The 20,805-nt window shown below is 44.3% G+C and overlaps 1 protein-coding gene across 4 annotated transcripts in view; it reads left to right on the top strand.

Annotated features, from left to right (window-relative positions):
* Nucleotides 1-19,853, top strand: part of LOC119962123 (high affinity cGMP-specific 3',5'-cyclic phosphodiesterase 9A) — a 162,784-nt gene extending 142,931 nt beyond the window's left edge. For all 4 annotated transcript variants that reach the window (XM_038790029.1, XM_038790030.1, XM_038790031.1 and 1 more), the window contains 3 exons: nucleotides 5,214-5,318; nucleotides 9,078-9,224; nucleotides 19,575-19,853. In XM_038790029.1, coding sequence (XP_038645957.1) covers nucleotides 5,214-5,318; nucleotides 9,078-9,224; nucleotides 19,575-19,754 — 432 coding nt within the window. In that variant the 3' untranslated portion in view covers nucleotides 19,755-19,853. The remainder of the gene's footprint in view (nucleotides 1-5,213; nucleotides 5,319-9,077; nucleotides 9,225-19,574) is intronic.
* Nucleotides 19,854-20,805: the final 952 nt, after the last annotated feature.

Below are 20,805 nucleotides of genomic sequence, written 5' to 3'. Positions count from 1 at the left end.
GCATTATCCTCTTTATTTTCAGGGATGGAAGCCTGCTCCCCTGGCATTATGTAATGGAGACAATTGAACACGAGTTGGGTGTATGGCGGTGTGTGTAAAGATCATTCAGGTTTCTCATCATACAAATGAATACAAAAGCTGCAGTTAACCAAAATGGTGGAGCAAAAACGATGAGAATTGACAAATATTTAGCAATACAAATTTCCCCATTGTATTCAGGCCTTCAAAGACACATGAGAACCTAGAAATCCTAGAACAGGAGGAGCCCATTTGCCCTTTTTATTGAATTGAGGCCCCCTTCATTAAGCTGATTTCACACTATAGTCTCCCAACTTTCAGAGAAAAATGTGTCACCAGCCGCCTGTATGCAAAGCTCATTAGTCTCTCAAGATGCTTTTTTAAAATAAATTTAGAGTAGCCAATTATTTTTTTCCAATTAAGTGGCAATTTAGCGTGGCCAATCCACCTAACCTGCACATCTTTGGGTTGTGGGGGTGAAACCCACGCAGACATGGGGAGAATGTGCAAACTCCACACGGACAGTGACCCAGGGCCGGGATTCGAACCCGGGTCCTCAGCGCCGCAGTCCCAGTGCTAACCACTGCACCACATGCTGCCCTGTCTCTCAAGATGCTTAAGTTAAATGGCTGTTTCATACCTGGCAGGGCCGGTTTAGCTCACTTGGCTAGGCAGCTGGCTCATGGTGCAGAGCACGGCCAGCAGCTGGGGTTCAATTCCTGTGCAGGCTGAGGTTACTCATGAAGGCCTTCTCAACCCTTGCCTGAGGTGTGGTGATCCTCAGGTTAAATCACCACCAGTCAGCTCTCCCCTGTCATCTAGGACTATGATACCTGGAATAGAGGGGAGGCCTCGATGAAACATGCTGGGGGCGATTCTCTGAGCCCTGCGCCGGGCCGGAGAATTGCTGCAACCGCGCCACGACGCCCCCGATGACGGCGTGCAATTCTCCGAGGTGCGCCTCATATCAGTGATCCCCCCCCCCCCCTTTTCCTGAGATTGTCAGGAAATCACTGAGATGAGGAGAAATTCCTTCACTCAAAGGGTTGTGAATCTTTGGAATTCTCTACCTTAGATGTTTGTGGATGTGCCATCATTGACTCCACTCAAGGCTGAGAGAGAGAAATTTTTGACCTGGGGTATGTGGAAGAGAGGGCAGGAAAGTGGAGTTGGGTTAGAATTTGATCAGCCATGATTGTGTTGAATGGTGGAGCTAGCTCTAGGGGGCCATACGCTCTAGTCCTATTTCTTATTTTCTTATATTTCTATATCCTCACCTTGCTTATCCTCTACCCCTGTGTGCTGCACCTGCAGGAGAAGAGGGCAAGCAAATAATGAGATGAGATGAAAAATATAAGAAAGGGTGAGGAAGAATCTGGCTTCACAGTGAGGCCGAATGGTGATTGGTTTGGTCTGCAACCTGCACTGTTCATCTCACCATCTCCCAGAGCCAAAGTGGGATTATGGACTGTTTCTCATAGGATGGTGTGGGCTAGCTCTATTTGTTATGTGTGCTCCCTCTGTTTTCCTGTCTTACAAGGCTGAGCGAATGAGCTTCAAATGAGCGTTTGGGGATGTTTCCCAGTAATTGTGAGATAGACGATGTAATTAGTAATGGAAGAGAAAATGCTGGAAAATCTCTTTCCTTTCAGATTCCAGCATCCGCAGTAACTTGCTTTTATTATGATGTGGTTAGTATGTTGGTAGCAAGCTGCTGAAGTGGAAGAAGGAATTCCAGTCATTCATATTAGGGGATTTTACAATATATTTTGTTCGATAGCGAGTTAGTAAATTCCTGAAACCCAGTGCACTCTAAATGTTGACTCCTGCACCTGTTGATTTCAAAGGGTGAACAATGTATCGGTGTCAAAGGGGAAGAGTGGACAGAGTCCCGCCTAACTAACACTGTAACTGCTCTCAGATGGCCCTGGTGAAGCTATTCAGCTGGGAGAGCTAGCTCTCACTGCCACTGTAACTTCATTCTCTGTGGCTGTTTCAGATTTCCTCCCGTGGACACGCAGCAACCATTCTCTCCCTCTCTCTACTCAATCCAACAGTCTCTGAAGTTGTGCCTCATTAAAATGTTATTCTCTTCTCCGTGTCCATCCAATTCCCTGCAACCTCCACGCTTCAAAATCTTGCATGAACCCTCTATTACAGCTATACCAATCAACCAAGATTTGCAAAAACTTAACTGCTGAACTGCAACACCCCCACCCTCCTGTTGAAATCTTCAGCCATTCCCATTCATATAAATGTTGCACAGGAAATTTCCAAGTACCCTTTCCCCTCTCCTCCAGTCAAGTACTCTTCTGTTACATGCAAGTTACCTTCACCCAATATCAGCAGGCAAGCAAATGATCTGGGAGTTAGCACTTGGTCTCTTTAGAAGAGCCACTCTAGCCAAATGAATGGCCCATGGGTCCAATTAAATCAATTGGCATTCTTTTAAATTGCTACGCCTAAGAACACCTCATGTATCTTCTGCTTTGTGGGGTCATATAGCTTATAAACAAAGCAGCTTCAGCTTTGTTAAGGCTAGTTGCCTTGAGTCAGCACTGGCTTTTTATGAGGCAGCATGGTAGCATTGTGGATAGTACAATTGCTTCACAGTCCCAGGATCCCAGGTTCGATTCCGGCTTGGGTCACTGTCTGTGTGGAGTCTGCACATCCTCCCCGTGTGTGCGTGGGTTTCCTCCGGGTGCTCCGGTTTCCTCCCACAGTCTAAAGATGTGCAGGTTAGGTGGATTGGCCACGCTAAAATGCCCTTAGTGTCCAAAATTGCCCTTAGTGTTGGGGGTGGGGTTACTGGGTTATGGGGATAGGGTGGCGGTGTTGACCTTGGGTAGGGTGCTATTTCCAAGAGCCGGTGCAGACTCGATGGACCAAATGGCCTCCTTCTGCACTGTAAATTCTATGATCATCTTTGTCTCTCATCGTGTACAAGACCTGGATCACGGCCATTCTCTCTTTGCTATGCTCTAAAGAAAATCTGTGAAAGGGCAACTTTCCATACTTAGCAGTATAAAGATTTGGAGTTATTCTGGTTGCTCCAATATATCAGTGTCCATTTGAAGGTGGGGCACTCAAGCATTCATGAATTATTCTAAATATAACCTCACAAGTGAGCAGCACAGTGTCTCAGTAATGTGTTTCAGTTCCGATTGAGCTTGTGTTCGCAATGTATTCTAAAAAAATGATCAACTGTCTTGGCAACCCCCCGGCATTTACATTATCTTTAATTTATCAATTTTAAATCAATCTGCCATTCCTTAAATAACTTTACGTACTTACTAAATAAAATATTGCTTTGTGGAGACGGGCTGCCAAGAGCTACTTTCTGTCTGTTCCTTTTCACAGCTTCTGCATTCGAGAACATACAGTGCAGAAGGAGACCATTCGGCCCATTCAGTCTGCACCGACCCACTTAAGCCCTCACTTCCACCCTGTCCCTGCAACCCAATAACCCCTCCTAACCTTTTTGGGTCACTAAGGGCAATTTAGCATGGCCAATCCACCTAACCTGCACGTCTTTGGACTGTGGGAGGAAACCGGAGCACCCAGAGGAAACCCACGCACATACGGGGAGAACATGTAGACTCCGCACAGACAGTGACCCAGCGTGGAATCGAACCTGGGACCCTGGCGCTGTGAAGCCACAGTGCTATCCATTTGTGCTACCATGCTGCCCCCATTCTACAATGTATGTGGCAAATAGGAGGAGACAAGGAGATTAGTGGGGAGTGGGTATTGGGAGAAGCAGGAAATATTGATTTCTTCTGAGTTTAACTTCCATTGGCTTTAACTTACAATGCATAGCTGAACTGATAACACCCACTTTAAAGGCATCAGCCAAAGTCAATATTACACCCAATCAGTGTGCGTATGTGGGTAGAGGGGAAAATGAAGAGGGAAGAATGAAAGATAAGAGATTTACTCTTCCTGACACAGAGTAACTAAGATAGAGAGAGAGAGTATTTCGGATGTAAAGGAAGACATGACTGATTTAAGGGAGCTCTTTATTTCTAAATATTTTGCAGTTAATTTACACAATTGTCCCAAGGTACAAAGACCCCAGATTGGAGAATTATGATTGGATTGCTGAACCTGACTTATCTCTTTCTTTAATGTCTTTTTCCATCTCTTCATTCCAGACATCTTTTTCTGCTCGGTGTTTTGGGATATGAATGTGGTCAGCTCCTGTATCGAACTTAAGGGTCTTTTCTGCTTTAACAATTTAATGTAAATGACTCAAAAATAATTAAGTTCAAACTGGTGCACACATGCAAAATTAAAATGATAAAATATTTATTTGATAGTTTGAATGTTTCATATCTTCAAGACACTAGAATGTGAATGGCATGCATCATTATATAGATGTACACATTTTGACATGCCCACATGCATATCTATATATTGTCATGTGAGAGTACCTTTAAGAAATGGGTGTTTATAAATGGGTGTGTATATAAATATCTGTAGTGAGAGTACCTTAAGAAATGGATGTTTATTACTGCAGTGATGTCAGAGAGTGGGTGGAGCTGGGCTGTCTGTCAGTTTTTTACTTTTGTTTTAGGCTGTTTGCTGCAGGGTGTGTTTTAGTTTCATTTTCAGAGCTGGATAGCTGCAGTAACAGCCAGAAGGTGTATGAATCTCTCTCAATAATCTAAAGATTGTAAATCGATCCTGGTGATTTAAAACTAATAACAGTAGTGACTTTAACCTGATGTGTTCTGGTAAAAGGTGTTTTAAGTCTTATGGATATTAAAAGGAAAGCTTAAATAATTACTTAGTATTGTATTCTTTGGGGGTTGTATTTGAATTAATGTTTGCTAAGATGTTCACTGTATGTTTTGAAAAGGTTAACTTGAGTTCATAGAATAAACATTGTTTTGCTTTTAAAAAATACTTTTCCATTTCTGCTGTACCACACCTGTAGAGTGGGCCGTGTGCTCCCCATACCACAGTCTATTAAAAGTTGTGGGTCAGCTGATACACTTTGGGGTTCTCTAAACCCTGGCCCACAACAATATATTTATAGAAAAACATACTATTGTGCATGTGTTTATGGGGAATTAATATAAGAGTCTCACAGCTATGACCAAATGCCCCCAACAGATGAATAGCCTTAACATTTCCACCTGGTTGCTTTAAACAAAGTTAATTCAGACTTCTTCATTACTGCTTCTTTACAGCTGACAATGATTATCATAAAAGTTAGTGACATTTCCAATGAAGCTCGACCCATGGATGTAGCTGAGCCATGGCTGGACTGCTTACTGCAAGAATTTTTCAACCAGGTATTAATGTAAATATTAATGTAAATATGTTTAGAGATGTTAATGCTAATATATTTCAAGGGAAATGGAGTTATGTATCGGATACTGAGTTTTCCGGGAAACCATTCTGTCTGCATTGCAGGATATTCAAGACACTCTCCCTGAAAGGTTTATGGGTACTAGCAATTGTGTAAGGTTGATTTTCCACCAATTCAGTTTCCGGGAAAGCAGAAGATGTATCCAAGGATTTTGTCTTCCTCAGACTGCAGTATCAGTAGATTAATTCCCTTCTCGGCCCCTTCAAATACCTTTGCATCTGAAAGGTCTGCGGAGCAAAGCTATCGAGGTTCTGAGCCTAGAGAAACAGTCTATTCCACGCCAACTCCATCCGAAAAAAAACCTGATAGCCATACAGAGCAGCCTTCCATAACTCTGACCCCAGGCCCGAAGTGGCATTTAGAAAAAGTGTTCGTCTCGGACTGAGGAAAAATTAAAATGTCACCGGGGTAATCCCCTCTGAGGATTCCAATTGAATTCTCCATTCTAAAGTTCCAGAACCCTTTTGTGATTGTTGTTAAAAATACAGTCCGAAGCTTCATGATGATGTTCGTAACATTTCTATTTGAAATATTGAAACTGCTCTGGAACTGAAGAAAAGCTGCCCATACATTTAGGACCCCCATGAGATATTTAATTTTAATAATGAAGGAGAGATTTGGAAGAACAAAGAATAAAGAAAATTACAGCACAGGAACAGGCCCTTCGGCCCTCCCAGCCTGCGCCGATCCAGATCCTTTATCTAAACCTGTCTCCTATTTTCCAAGGTCTACTTCCCTCTGTTCCCGCCCGTTCATATACCTGTCCGGATGCATCTTAAATGATGCTATCGTGCCCGCCTCTACCACCTCCGCTGGTAAAGCGTTCCAGGCACCCACCACCCTCTGCGTAAAAAACTTTCCACGCACATCTCCCTTAAACTTTCCCCCTCTCACCTTGAAATCGTGACCCCTTGTAACTGACACCCCCACTCTTGGGAAAAGCTTGTTGCTATCCACCCTGTCCATACCTCTCATAATTTTGTAGACCTCAATCAGGTCCCCCCTCAACCTCCGTCTTTCCAACGAAAACAATCCTAATCTACTCAACCTTTCTTCATAACTAGCACCCTCCATACCAGGCAACATCCTGGTGAACCTCCTCTGCACCCTCTCCAAAGCATCCACATCCTTCTGGTAATGTGGCGACCAGAACTGCACGCAGTATTCCAAATGTGGCCGAACCAAAGTCCTATACAACTGTAACATGACCTGCCAACTCTTGTACTCAATACCCCTTCCGATGAAGGCTAGCATGCTGTATGCCTTCTTGACCACTCTATCAACCTGCGTTGCCACCTTCAGGGTACAATGGACCTGAACTCCCAGATCTCTCTGTACATCAATTTTCCCCAAGACCCTTCCATTGACCATATAGTCCGCTCTTGAATTTGATCTTCCAAAATGCATCACCTCGCATTTGCCTGGATTGAACTCCATCTGCCATATCTCTGCCCAACTCTCCAATCTATCTATATTTTGTTGTATTCTCTGACAGTCCTCCTCGCTATCTGCAACTCCACCAATCTTAGTATCGAGCTGCTTGTTTAAACTATGTGGACCACCCAGGTTCTTACATTTGCTATAATATGATTAACATTACTGGAAGTCTCTTTGATGAGTTTGTTTCACAATACGACCTGACCTCCAATGCCTCCATGAAGTTTTCTTAATATTGTTGATTTAAAGTGTACCCTCAACTTTCATATAACTGTTTGACCTCCATTACCTTTGATGCAAATATATGTTCCTATTTGTCCTTAAAGTTGGTTTCACGAATTGGTCACTTTGGATGGGTTTGTTTTGGAAACTTCAGTTAAATAGTTTCCCACTTTGCACCATTTTATCAATAAGAATTACGTACAATTTTGTGACTTTGTAGAAGAGAGATTTACTACTAAATTTAATGAATAAATGCCTAGCTCATTATCTGTTAATCAAATGATAGCCCCTATTGAATTTAATGTGGCGCGGCAGGAAGAGGGTGGGTTGAGATTAGATACACGTTTTCGACCTAATCTGATATTGCTCTCCTTTGCAATATATGAAAATCAATTCCACTCTATTTGCACTGGGTGACTTTGGTTAAAACCAGGTCAAATAAGGTCATTATGACCTCACTGTCGACATCAACGCACATACGAAAATATGAATTAGGAACAGGACTTTGCCCCTTCAGCCTGGTCCGCTATTCAATAAGATCATGGCTGATCTCTTTGTAATCTCAAACCCCACATTCCTGCCTGCCCCAAAAACATTTCACCCCCTAGTAAATCAGGAATCTATCCAGCTCTGCCTTAAAAATATTCAAAACCTCTGCTTCTGCTACCTTTTGAGGACGAGACTTCCAGAGACTTATGATCCTCTCTGAGAGAAAAATATTTCTCCTCATCTCTGTCTTAAATAAATGTCCCCTAATTCTAGATTCTCCAACAAAAGTGGGCAGCACGGTAGCATTGTGGATAGCACAGTCGTTTCACAGCACCAGGGTCCCAGTTTCGATTCCGGCTTGGGTCACTGTCTGTGGGGAGTCTGTACATCCTCCCTGTGTGTGCGTGGGTTTCCTCCGGGTGCTCCGGTTTCCTCCCACAGTCCAAAGATGTGCAGGTTAGGTGGATTGGCCATGATAAATTGCCCTTAGTGTCCAAAATTGCCCTTAGTGTTGGGTGGGGTTACTGGGTTATATGGATAGGGTGGAGGTGTTGACCTTGGGTAGGGTGCTCTTTCCAAGAGCCGGTGCAGACTCGATGGGCCGAATGGCCTCCTTCTGCACTGTAAATTCTATGAAAAAGGAAACATCCTCTCCACATCCACCCTGTCAATATTCCTCAGGGTCATAAATGTTTTGATCAAGTTGCCTCTTACTCTTCTAAACTCGAGTGGATACAAAGCCAACTCCTCCAAACATTCTCATAAGACAACCCTCCCAGTCCTGGTATCAGTCAAGTAAACCATCTCTGACGTACTCCTAATCTTTTCACATCCTTCCTTAAGTAAGGAGATCAATATTCATAGAATCCCTACAATGCAGAAGGAGGCCATTCAGCCCATCGAGTCTGCATTGATCCTCTGAGAGAACACCCTAATCTCGGCCCAATACCCCACCCTATCCTCGTAATCCTACCAATTTACCTTAATCAATTCACATAACCTGCACACCTTTGGACTGTGGGAGGAAACCGGAGCAGCCAATGGGAACCCACGCAGACACTGTGAGAAAATGCAAACTCCACACAGATAGTCACCTGAGGTCAGAATTGAACCCTGGTGCTGTAAGGCAGCAGTGCTAACCACTGTCCCACCCAATGCGCTGTACAGCTGAAGCATAACCTCCTTAATTTTGTAATCAATTCTCCTCACAATAACTGATGATGTTCTGTTAGCTTTCCTAATTCCTTGCTGTACCTGTATGACTAGTCTTTTATGATTCATGCATTAATACACCTAGATCAATTTGACCTCAGGGCTCTGCAATTTCTCACCATTTAGACAATAAACGTAGTTTCTTCTTCCTGCCAAAATGGTAATTGTTACAGTTGCTTATATTATACAACATGTGATTGCAAAAACGAATATCAGTACTGGCTAAGAGTTCCTTAAAAATGTAGGTATCAGATACAGACACAGATTAATTTATTCGGTGGTTGCCTGGAGCCTAATGCACATGTGCAATGGTTTGTTGTAGAGTGACATGGAGAAGCTAGAAGGGTTACCAGTATCTCCATTCATGGACAGGGACAAGGTGACAAAGCCATCATCCCAAACGGGCTTCATCCGCTTCGTGCTGCTGCCGTTGTTTATTGAACTCGCAAATCTATTCCCCAATTTGGAGGTGAGTCATTAACCTTTCTTCATTGCAGACATTGCAGTTACATATGACTTATCCACAGACACTTCCAATTGGCGGCAGTGAACTGCCTATTTCACCGATTGGGCATACAGAGAGGAAAGTTCCACAGGAGCAATAGCCATAAGATATACTTTAGAAAATATATAAAGCATTTTTTCTGCCAATTCAGCATCAGAGGAATATATCTTTGCCCTCTGAATTTTAAGTCTTTCTCTCCTTTAAGGAGTCACTCAGCTAATGTCAGCTATTGCATTCTCATCGAAAGACTTCATAGGAGTGTGTTTGTGTGTGTGTGTCCCACCCCGGGGTGGGGGGTGGGGGGGGGGGGGGGGGTGGCGATTCAGGAATAATACAACATCCAATGACAAGTGGTATAGTACAATTGTCAGCATTACCACCCACAGGAAAATATTTTATATTGAAGGTACTTCTCTGATTCCTTCTTGAGTGAGACAACATGAAAAGATGTTTATAGTATTTTTAAAAGGAAAGGTTTAGGGCCCACGAAGGTAGAAAGAAGGAAGAAGAGTGTTATTGGAATGGTGGAATTCAAATTCGGGACCCCAGAGCATAACCTTGGGACTCTGGAATACTAGTCCAGTGACAATACCACAACTCCACTGCGTACTGCGTAATCTTTGCGTCTCTGGAATGTAGCATCTAAATTTTTAAAAATATGCTTTTTACATCGTATATTTACAGTTATATACACAGAATAAAATATATATATATAAGAGGAAAAACAATAAAAATAAACTGTAGGATATTGTGCACTAGCTCAACAACAGCAACTCTGTACAGTTAGCAATATTATGTTTAACAAATAAGTAGGCATCCGTTTGTGGGGCGGGGGGGTGGGGGGGGGGGGCGGTGGTTGACTGGGGAGGTACATATACATTTAGGTGCCAGAGAAACAGTTACAGTGGTTATGTCCAATACAGAGAGGGTGTTGGTGTTGTTACTTGCTTCTCCTGGACGGTTTTCGCTGCCGTTGTTGTCGCGCGTTCACCTCCGCTCTCTGTTCCTTGCTCTCTGTTACTGTATTTGCCGAGTATGTTGTCGTTTCCTGTGTACTCCTTCTGGCTATCATTCCCTCGTCTCCCCCACCGTCTCTGGTTCCCCTCTATTGTTCCCTGTCTCCTCCCTCTTCCCTCTTCCCCCCTCACCCTATCCCTTCTGCCCCCCCCCCTTTCCCCCTTCCCTTTTCTTATGATTCACCTTTCTTTTCTCTTAGGTTTAGCTGCCCCCGCCCCCCCCTCCCCCCTCCCTGCCTGGGTATATCCCTCCCTCTCATGCCTTGGCTATTTCCCCCTGATTCATGGCTACCTGGCCATTCTTCTGCTTGTACGTTGGCCACAAACAGTTCCCGAAACAATTGGGTGAATGGCTCCCACGTTCTGTGGAAGCTGTCATCCGACCCTCACATGGTGAATTTGATTTTCTCCATTTGGAGAGATTCCGAGAGGTCGGACAGCCAGTCTGCAGCTTTGGGTGGTGCTGCTGACTGCCAGCCGAACAGGATTCTACGGCGGTCGATCAGGGAGGCAAGGGCAAGGACGTCCGCCCTCCTCCACAGAAATAGATCTGGCTGGTCTGATGCCCCGAAGACCGCCTCTTTCGGGCATGGCTCCACCCTCACCCTCACCACTTTGGACATTGTCTCGAAGAAGGCTGGCCAGTACCCAGCAAGTCTGGGGCAAGACCAGAACATGTGGGCATGGTTGGCGGGGCCTCCTTGGCACCGTTCACATCTATCCTCCACCTGCGAGAAGAACCTGCTCATTCGAGTTCTTGTTAAGTGGGCTCTATGTACCACTTTTAGTTGCGTCAGGTTGAGCCTTGCACACGCGGAGGTGGAGTTGACCCTATGCAGTGCTTCGTTCCAGAGTCTTACCCTATTTCAATCCCCAGGTCTTCCTCCTATTTCTTTCTTGTTGCGTCTAGTATGGTGTCGGCCCTTTCTACCAGTCATTCATATATGTCGCTACAGTTCCCTTTATCTAGGATGCTTGCATCCAGTAATGTCTGTTGTGGCGGTTGTGGGTACGTCCTTGTCTCCTTTCATAGGAAGTTTTTGAGTTGCAGATACCGTAGCTCGTTCCCCCTGGCTAGCTGGAATTTCTCTGTCAGTTCGTCCAGTGTTGCGATCGTGCCATTCGTATAAAGGTCCCTAACTGTCCCTCAGTCCTGTCCCCACTTTTTAAAGGTGACGTCAGTCAGCGCTGGTGTGAACCTATGGTTGTTGCAGATGGGAGCTTTGTCCGACATTTTGGTCAGGCCAAATTGCTGCTGTAGTTGGTTCCAGGACTGGAGGGTGGCTATCACCACCGGGCTGCCGGAGTGTTTTTTGGGTGGGGATGGGAGTGCCGCCGTGGCGAGGGTCCAGAGGGAGGTCACCTTGCAGGAGGCTTTCTCCACGCGCACCCACTTGGCTTCTGGCTCCTTGATCCATCCCCTTATTCGCTCGGCTGTTTCCCCCCAGTGGTAGAATTGTAGGTTTGGGAGGGCTAGCCCCCCACCCCGGATTTTGTTTGTTGTCGGACCTTCTTTGGGATCCTAGCATTCTTCCCCCCCCCCCCCCCCCCCCCCCCCCCCCCATACGAACGCCATGATTAGTTTGTCTAGTGCTGTAAAAAAGGTCTTGGGGATGTAGATCGGGATGGCTCTAAATAGGAAGTGGTACCTGGGCAGTACGTTCATTTTGATCATCTGTACTCTCCCCGCGAGGGAGAGTGGGAGTGTGTTCCATCTTTGCAGGTCCTTTTTTACTTCCTCTGTCAGACTGGTGAGGTTCCATTTGTGGATCCCTTTCCAGTCATGGGCTATTTGGATCCTCAGGTAGTGGAATTTGTGTCGGGCTTGTTTAAACAGAAGTCCCATTAGTGCTGACCCTCCCTACTTGTGAGTGTACCGGGAAGGTCTCGCTTTTGCTCATGTTGAGTTTGTAGCCCGAGAAGGCGCCAAACTCTTTCAGGAGCGTGATGATTCCATCCATGTGACGATAAGCCCTCAACATTGTCTTTAATGTATGATGCCACCTTTCTAACGCTACCTGCAATTCTGGATGGTACGCAGTTGATTTCAATTGTTTTATTCCTAAGCGATCCATAACTTCTTTGAATAACCTTGAGGTAATATTTGATCCTTGATCCGATTGTATGTCTGTGGGTAGTCCATATCTAGTAAAGAATTTAAGTAATTCCTCCACAATCTTTTTAGCTGTAATATTACATACCGGAATGGCCTCTGGAAACCTAGTAGAAACAACCATTATAGTCAAAAAATATTGATTCACACTTTTCGTTTTAGGAAGCGGTCCTACGCAATCAATTAAGACCCTTGTAAAAGGTTCCTCAAATGCTGGAATGGGTATTAAGGGTGCTGGTTTTATCACTGCTTGAGGTTTCCCTATCACTTGACATGTGTGACATGATCGACAAAATTTAACTACATCTTTATGTAGTCCAGGCCAATAAAAATGTTTTTGGATTTTTACTTGAGTTTTCATTATTCTCAAATGACCTCCCACTGGTACCTCATGTGCAACTCGCAACACCTCCTTTCTATACCCTACCGGCAATACTACTTGATAAACATCTGCCCACTTTTCATATGTAAATTTTCTCATCAAGACATCAGTTTTATAGTATTAACACTCCGGTATACACTCAGATTCCTCTTCCGTGTATGCTTTCTGATACATCTGTTTTATTTCTATATCTTTCTGTTGTAACTCAGCTAATTTTCCTGAACTAAAATATCCGCCTCATCCTCCACCTGTTCTTGTTCTTTTTCAACCATCTGATTAAAAATCGTTTCTGATAATTGCACTTCAACTTCATCTTCACTCTTTGATTTCTCCTCTTGTCTTAACCTGTGACTTTGCGACCTTGTTACTACACAATCTGGAAGAATCCCAGGATACTCATCCTTCAACACGTCAGTTGTCTGATTTTCCACTGGCTTATCAACCACAGTAGGCACCACTCCCACCTGTGATCCAGCTATATCATTACCCAAGATAAACTATATTCCTGGACAAGATAGTTTGTCTATTACTCCTACCACCACTTCACCACTCTTCACTGGACTTTCCAACCTTATCTTATATAATGGAACACTATTCTTCTCACCCTGAATTCCACATATTACCACCTTTTGTGGCAACATTCTTCCCAAACTACATAACTCATCATCTCTTACCATTAAAGATTGACTAGCTCACGTATCTCTTAAAATTGTGACTTCTTTACCTGCTCCCTCTGGCACACATGAGTAAACTTTACCCACACAAGTAAATTCTTTAAAGAGATCTGACACCTTCTTATTAATCACCTCTTGATTAGGCTGTTCAATCTTTTGTACCTCCATCGCTTCACTTGGGCTTTCCTTCACCACTTTAACAAACCCCACAGTCTTATCCTGTTTTACCACATCAGCCTTTCCAGTGCTTTTCTTCAACCACCAACACTGTGACTTTACATGGCCTATTTTATTACAGTGAAAACATTTGAAACTTTTCATTTCTCTTCCACCCTCTTGCATTTCTTTTTTAATCTGAGGTACACTCTCCTTATTACCTCCCATCAGATCTCCTTTACCTCTACCACTTGAGTATTTCTCTTTTCCTCAGTTTCTATCCCTCACAGGCTGAAGCTGATGTTGGAAACCAAGCTTTGATTTATGAACCAATTCATAATCATCTGCCATTTCTGCTGCCAATCAAAAAGTACACCCACTACAGCTATTCTATAAAAAAACACCCATTTCTTGAAGGCACTCTCACGTGACACTGTCTAGTAAAGGAGTGACCCAGAAGCATTTTGTTGTGCCTGTAATGGCACTATGTTCAATGACAATTCATCATCTGACTGTGACTCTGGTCCTTTCTTGCGCCCTTTTTGTATCTCGTGGATCATTTCTCTCTATTCTGTTTTCTATTTGGTACATTTAGTTCATGCTTTTTATAGTTGTCGTTTGGAACTTAGAATTTCTTTCCCCAACACGTATGTTTGATGTGCCCTTTTTTTTAACCACAGTTAATGATGGTTGATTAATGATTGATATTTATTGTCACATGTACTGAAGTACAGTGAAAAGGATCTTTCTGCGGCCAAGGGAACATACACAGTACGTACATGGTAGACAAAAGAATAATCGACAGAGTACATTGACAATGGTACATCAACAAATAGAGATTGGTTACAGTGCAGAGCAAGGGCTCAACAAGAGCAGTATAGGGCATTGTGAATAGTGTTCTTACAGGGAACAGATCAGTCCAAGGGAGAGTCATGGAGGAGTCTAGTAGCTGTGGGGAAGAAGCTGTTCCTTTGTCTGGATGTGTGGATCTTCAGACTTTTGTAGCTTCTGCCTGATGGAAGGATCTGGAAGAGGGCAAAGCCTGCGTGCGAGAGGTCTATGACAATGCTCTCTGCCCGCCTGGGGCAACGGGAGGTGTATACAGAATCAATGTGGGGGTGGCAAGCTTGTGTGATGCGTTGGGCTGAGTTCACCACACTCTGCAGTTTCTTGCGATCTTGGCCGAGCAGTTGTCGTACCAAGATGTAATGCAGTCGTATAGGATGCTCTCTATGGCATATCCGCAGAGGTTTTGTGAGAGTCGATGCAGACATGCCAAATTTCTTTAGCTTCCATAGGAAGTAGAGACGTTGGTGGGATTTCTTGACTGTTGCATCAATGTGAGTGGACCAGGAAAGTCTGATGGTGATGGAGACCCCCAGGAACTTAAAGCTCTCGACCATCTCCACTTCGGAGCCATTGATGTAGATTTGGGGGGGGGGGGTGTCGTACTACGCTTCCTGAAGTCAATGATCAGTTCCTTTGTCTTTCCAATATTTAATGAGAGGTTGTTTTCGTTACACCATGCAACCAAGAGATTTATCTCCCTCCTGTAGTCTGATTCGTTGTTGTTTGTGATACGGCCCACCATAGTCGTGGGCACTTTGGGGCTGGTTTAGCACTGTGGGCTAAATAGCTGGCTTCTAATGCAGAACAATGCCAGCAGCGGGGGTTCAATTCCTGTACCGGCCTCTCCGAACAGGCGCCGGAATGTGGTGACTAAGGGTTTTCACAGTAACTTCATTGAAGCCGACCTGTGACAATAGGCAATTATTATATTATTATTATCTATCTCCCTTTTGTAGTCTGATTCACCATTGTTTGAGATACACCCACCACAGTCTTATGTCTGCAAACTTATAGATTGAATTGTGGTTGAATCTTGACACACAGTCATGTGTGTGTATAGGGAGTGCAGTAGAGAGGACTGAGCACGCATCCTTGCAGGGTTCCGTTGTTGAGGACTATTGTGGAGGAGGTGTTGTTGCCTATCCTGACAGATTGTGGTCTGTTGATGAGGAAGTCAAGGATCCAGCTACACAGGGAGGGGTCAAGTCCAAGATTGCAGAGTTTGGTTATTAGTCTTGTTGGGATAATGGTGTTGAAGGCGGAGCTGTAGTCTATGAACAGCAGTCTGACGTAGGTGTCCTTGTTGTTGAGATGTTCGAGAGTTGATCGTAGGGCCACAGAGATAGCATCTGCTGTGGATCGGTTGCTGCAGTAGGCGAACTGCAATGGATCAAGACCATCTGGGAGACTGACGTTGATCCTTTTCATGACTAGCCGCTTGAAGCATTTCATAACAGACGTCAGGGCCACCGGTCAGTAGTCGTTGAGGCATGCTTCCCTGTTCTTCTTTGGTACTGGTATTATGGTGCTTTTCTTGAAGCAGGTAGGGACCTCGGAGCGGAGAAGTGAGGTGTTGAAGATATCTGCGAATACACTCGCCAGCTGGTCAGCGCAGGCTCTGAGTGCTCGCCCAGGGACTCGGTCGGGGCCCATCATTTTCCGCGGGTTTATTCTCAAGAAGGCAGCTCTTACCACCGAGACTGTAATAATGGGGATGGGTGTGTCCGGGGCTGTTGGAGCGGGTGCCACAGATGTATTGGCTGACTGTTCAAAGTGGGCATAGAACTTGTTCAGTCCATCGGAGGGGGATGCTCCAGCCCCAGATATTCCGCCTGGCCTTGCTTTGTTGGCTGTGATCTCATGTGAGCCCAGCCATGGATGTTGCGGGTTTGTGTCGTTGGCCTGGGACTCTAGTTTGATGCGGTATTGTCTTTTGGCGTCCCTGATGGCTTTCTGTATGTCGTACCTGGATTTCTTATATCAGTCAGGGTCGTCAGACTTGAACGCCTCCGTCCGGGACTTTAACGCGGAGTGAACCTTTTGTTTGAGCCAGGGTTTCCGATTGGGGAATACCCATATTGTCTTCTTTGGTACACAGTCCTCGACACACTTACTGATGAAGTCTGTGACGGTGGTTGCGTACTCGTCCAGGTTAGCTGCCACGGCCTTGAATATGGACCAATCCACAGACTCCAAGCAATCGCGAAGAGTGTCCTCTGATGCCTTGGACCAGCACTGCACGGTTTTCTTGACTGGCTCAGCACGCTTGAGTTGCTGTTTGTAAGCCGGAAGTAGGAATACTGACTTGTGGTCGGATTTGCCGAAGTGTGGTCAGGGAATGGAGCGATAGGCAATTTTGATGCTCGTGTCGCAGTGGTCCAGGGTGTTTCCACCTCTGGTGGGGGAGGAGGTATGTTGATGGAGTTTGGGCAGAACCTTCCTGAGGTTGGCCTGGTTGAAGTCTCCAGCCACGATTGTCAGGGCTTCAGGGTGATCTGTTTCTTGGTTGTTGATGGTGGAATATAGTTCGTCAAGTGCTTTCTCCATTACAATTCCTGCATTTTACATCTTTACTTCAGCAATCAGGGGCTGGTTTAGCTCACTCAGCTAAATCGCTGGCTTTTAAAGCAGACCAAGCAGGCCAGCAGCACGGTTCGATTCCCGTACCAGCCTCCCCGGATAGGCGCCGGAATGTGCCGACTAGGGGCTTTTCACAGTAACTTCATTGAAGCCTACTCGTGACAATAAGCGATTTTCATTTTTTTTTTCAATCAGTTGCTGTGTGCCCAATTTTTGCACATTGGTGGCAATTACGAACCTGTGTCAGTGTTCAGGTGTCGGCCGATATTTTATGGATTCCAGTGCTCAAACTTAACTCTTGGACTTCCTTAGCTGCTAATTCCATTGAGGTTGTGTCTTTAAAGCATTCTTTAGGTTTCATTGGCTTTCTGTTAACAGCCTTCGCTTCTTAACTAGTCTGTCTCCAATGGTGCCATTCAAGACATCTCCAAATTCACAGCATTCTGCTTATTTCTTCAAAGTAGCTACAAACTGTGATTGATTCATCTTTTTGTTGGTTACATTTACGGAACCTGAATCTCTCGGCGATGACCAAAGGTTTATGTGAGAAGTGGCCCTGCAACATCTCCGCAGTCTCATTGTAGGTGTTTGAGCCTGGTTTTTCTGACTGCGCCAGATTTCCGTCCATTGCACTCAGGAACGTTGGGACTACAATATCTGCTGTAATGTTATTTGCTTGGGCAAAATAACCAAATCTTTCAGTACATGACCTCCACCGCTCGGTGTTCTCATGGTCCCACACCAGCAAAAACTCCCACTATTTTAATGCAGAAGGTGCTTGCGTAAGCACAATGTGCCACAAATCATTTAGCACTATCTCGCTTCTTTTTCAAACAAGTAACCCTGAGCTCAGCCTGTTTCCTTCTGGGTCTTGGAAGAGCCCCAGCTCTAAAGTATTGTTGCAGGGTACTTGCCACTCACAGTGCTCCCGGTATGGTTCTAGATCTTTCCCAGCAGAGAATGTGGCGAGCTTCTTTTCGATGTTGTTTCATCCGAAATATACGTTTAAATTTTGGTTACTTTGACGGCTGCTATATATTTGGCCCCCTTCCGTCGCCAGCTTTGGTGTTGCAAAGTTTTAGCTTCTTAATTCTTTTCGGGTGTCTGCGCATGGATCGACTATTTTCCTATATTTTATTTCACTTCTCCGGGAGTCTGCCAGTGTGGTTCCAACCTCCTCACCGCCAGATTCTTTGTGGTATTTTTAGAGGATAGACTTGCAGACCATGAAGGTACAAACAAACAAGAGTTTTATTGGAAATGTGTTTACAGGCTGTTAGGCCAGACTACCCATTTTTCTGCGCAACAGCCGATGATGTCATCAATATGTCATGTGATTGGCATCTTAAAGTGACCTTGTTCCAACTGGAAGCAAGCATGAATATACGGGCGGCACGTGGCGCAGTGGTTAGCACTTGGACTACTGCGCTGAGGACCCGGGTTCGAATCCCGGCCCCGGGTCACTGTCCGTGTGGAGTTTCTCCCAGTTTCTACGTGGGTTTCACCCACCGCAACCCAAAGATGTGTTGGTTGGGTGGATTGGCCACGCTAAATTGTTCCTTAATTGGAAAAGAAAAATAATTGGATACTCTAAATTTATATTAAAAAAAACATGAATACACAATTACCTGTGGCATTTCAACATTGTTGGATATGTGCAGCCCATTTGTGAATAACTCAAAGTATTTTTATGCTGTAAACTTTGAATGATCAAAAGGTTTGAATTTAGTAAGGCATTTTGTTCTACTCGTTCATGGAATTTGGGTATCACCAGCAAAGCCAACATTTATTACTCGTCTTATTTGTCGATGGGAAGGGCATAAGAACATAGAACATAGAACATACAGTGCAGAAGGAGGCCATTTGGTCCATCAAGTATGCACCGACCCACTTAAGCCCTCACGTCCACCCTATCCCCGTAACCCCTCCTAACCTTTTTTTTTGGATGCTAAGGGCAATTTGTCATGGTCAATCCACCTAACCTGCACGTCTTTGGACTGTGGGAGGAAACCGGAGCACCCGGAGGAACCCTACGCAGACACGGGGAGAACATGCAGACTCCGCACAGACAGTGAACCAGTGGGGAATCGAATCTGGGACCCTGGCGCTGTGAAGCCACAGTGCTATCCACTTGTGCTACCGCGCTGCCTGTAATCTTGAAAGGGTGACCAACCTTGTTTGGCCACTGTACTCCAGTTGTTGTTACGAATAGTGCTGTTAGTAACACAACAAAGTGTTAAAACATGAGAAAATAACTTGATTGAGTTAACAGCAGAGTTCGCTAACCATGTGATGTCCCCAGTTCCCCTCGAAACATTGATAAATGCATTTCATATAAAGCAATTTAAAAAAAATTAAAGATGTTCATGACATGATGAACACTACCTTGCTGTGCACTACAGTGTCACTGCAGAGATAAAGGATTATCTCTCGACATGTTAAAGTTGTCTAAGAAGGCAAAGTTATCTGAACCTGCTTGGAATTATATTGAACTATCTCATATTAAATATCAGCAGTTTTAAAGAGTGATGTTTGTGTTTGCAGCAACACATCATCGACCCTGTGCGAAAGGCTTTGGACTACTACACGGAGATGGAAAAGGCCTTGGAAATGGAGAAACTGAATCGTACCGGAAGCTCACAGAGTGACAAGATAGGGAAACCTACAGAGAATCAGAAAGAAAGCAAAAGGGTGCAGATCCAACTGAGTCAAACAAAACCATGAAGAGTACTCAGCTAAAAATCAACCACACCAACACCACAAAGAAAACACAAGCATTGCAATCTTTGCAGAAACGTGAAAATAAACAAATAATTAAAATCAGAGGATTTTGGGTTGAAAATAATCTCAATGAGGAATCAATGGCATTTATTCGTGAGCCTGGATTTTGCAGTGAGTTATCACTAACCTCAAAGAACCCTGCACACAACAATTTAACTGTCTCTCCAGCATGGTTTTCCCCTTCCCCAAAGTTAGTTTGAATCTGGCATGAAGTCAAGCAGATTTCCAAGTATCCAGCTATAGTGAGATCATCAATCAGGGTGAGCGGACAATCGCATTGAAGTATTCTCACAGACAGTAAACCAGGAACTGAAATGTATTGATCCAACCGTAATTATTGGGACACCCAGATTAGAAACTTAAATATCATAAAGAAATTTACTTTATTTTAGTACATTATATATACTAACGTAGAATTTTTATTAGGTTGAAAATTTTGACAGTAAAAAGAATAAAATTAGCTTTCCAGGACCAGAGAGATTCCTTCACAATAGTTCTGACTTCGTAAACCAGTAAAACTCAGTTACACCTCAGCAGCCAGACATAGCTACTGATGAGTTTTTTAACAGTGATATTACAGTATAAAATGGGATGCTTTCATCAGTTTAGTGATTTCTAATTGTTTGCACTTTGCAGGATCTTCAATTTCACACCACACGGAGAAGTGTAGAATCACTTCTCTGACTTTCAGTAACTTTGGAATTTCTGTTTAATTGCACACGAGCCCACTCCAGAGGTTGCTGTCAGTTTCGGGGGAGTAATGGGGGCAGTGCTGACAGTTCCACCATCATTACTACCGCAAATGCTGGGCCATAAATAATACATCGCAGTTAGCAGAAAATGACAGAGCTTGATGAAAACACGTCCATCTACCTTTATTATTTTTGGCTGTCTTTTGGAAAACATCCTGACAACAGCCTTGCTGTATTCCAAGTGATCTGATGTATTGTGCTGCGGCCTTCCATTAGAAAAGAATGTGGGGGGGCGGGGGGGG

Source organism: Scyliorhinus canicula, chromosome 2 (assembly GCF_902713615.1).
Source record: "Scyliorhinus canicula chromosome 2, sScyCan1.1, whole genome shotgun sequence".
Classification (NCBI taxonomy): domain Eukaryota; kingdom Metazoa; phylum Chordata; class Chondrichthyes; order Carcharhiniformes; family Scyliorhinidae; genus Scyliorhinus; species Scyliorhinus canicula.
The sequence above is the reverse complement of the archived record's forward strand: the minus strand, read 5'-3'. Positions and strand labels throughout refer to the sequence as shown.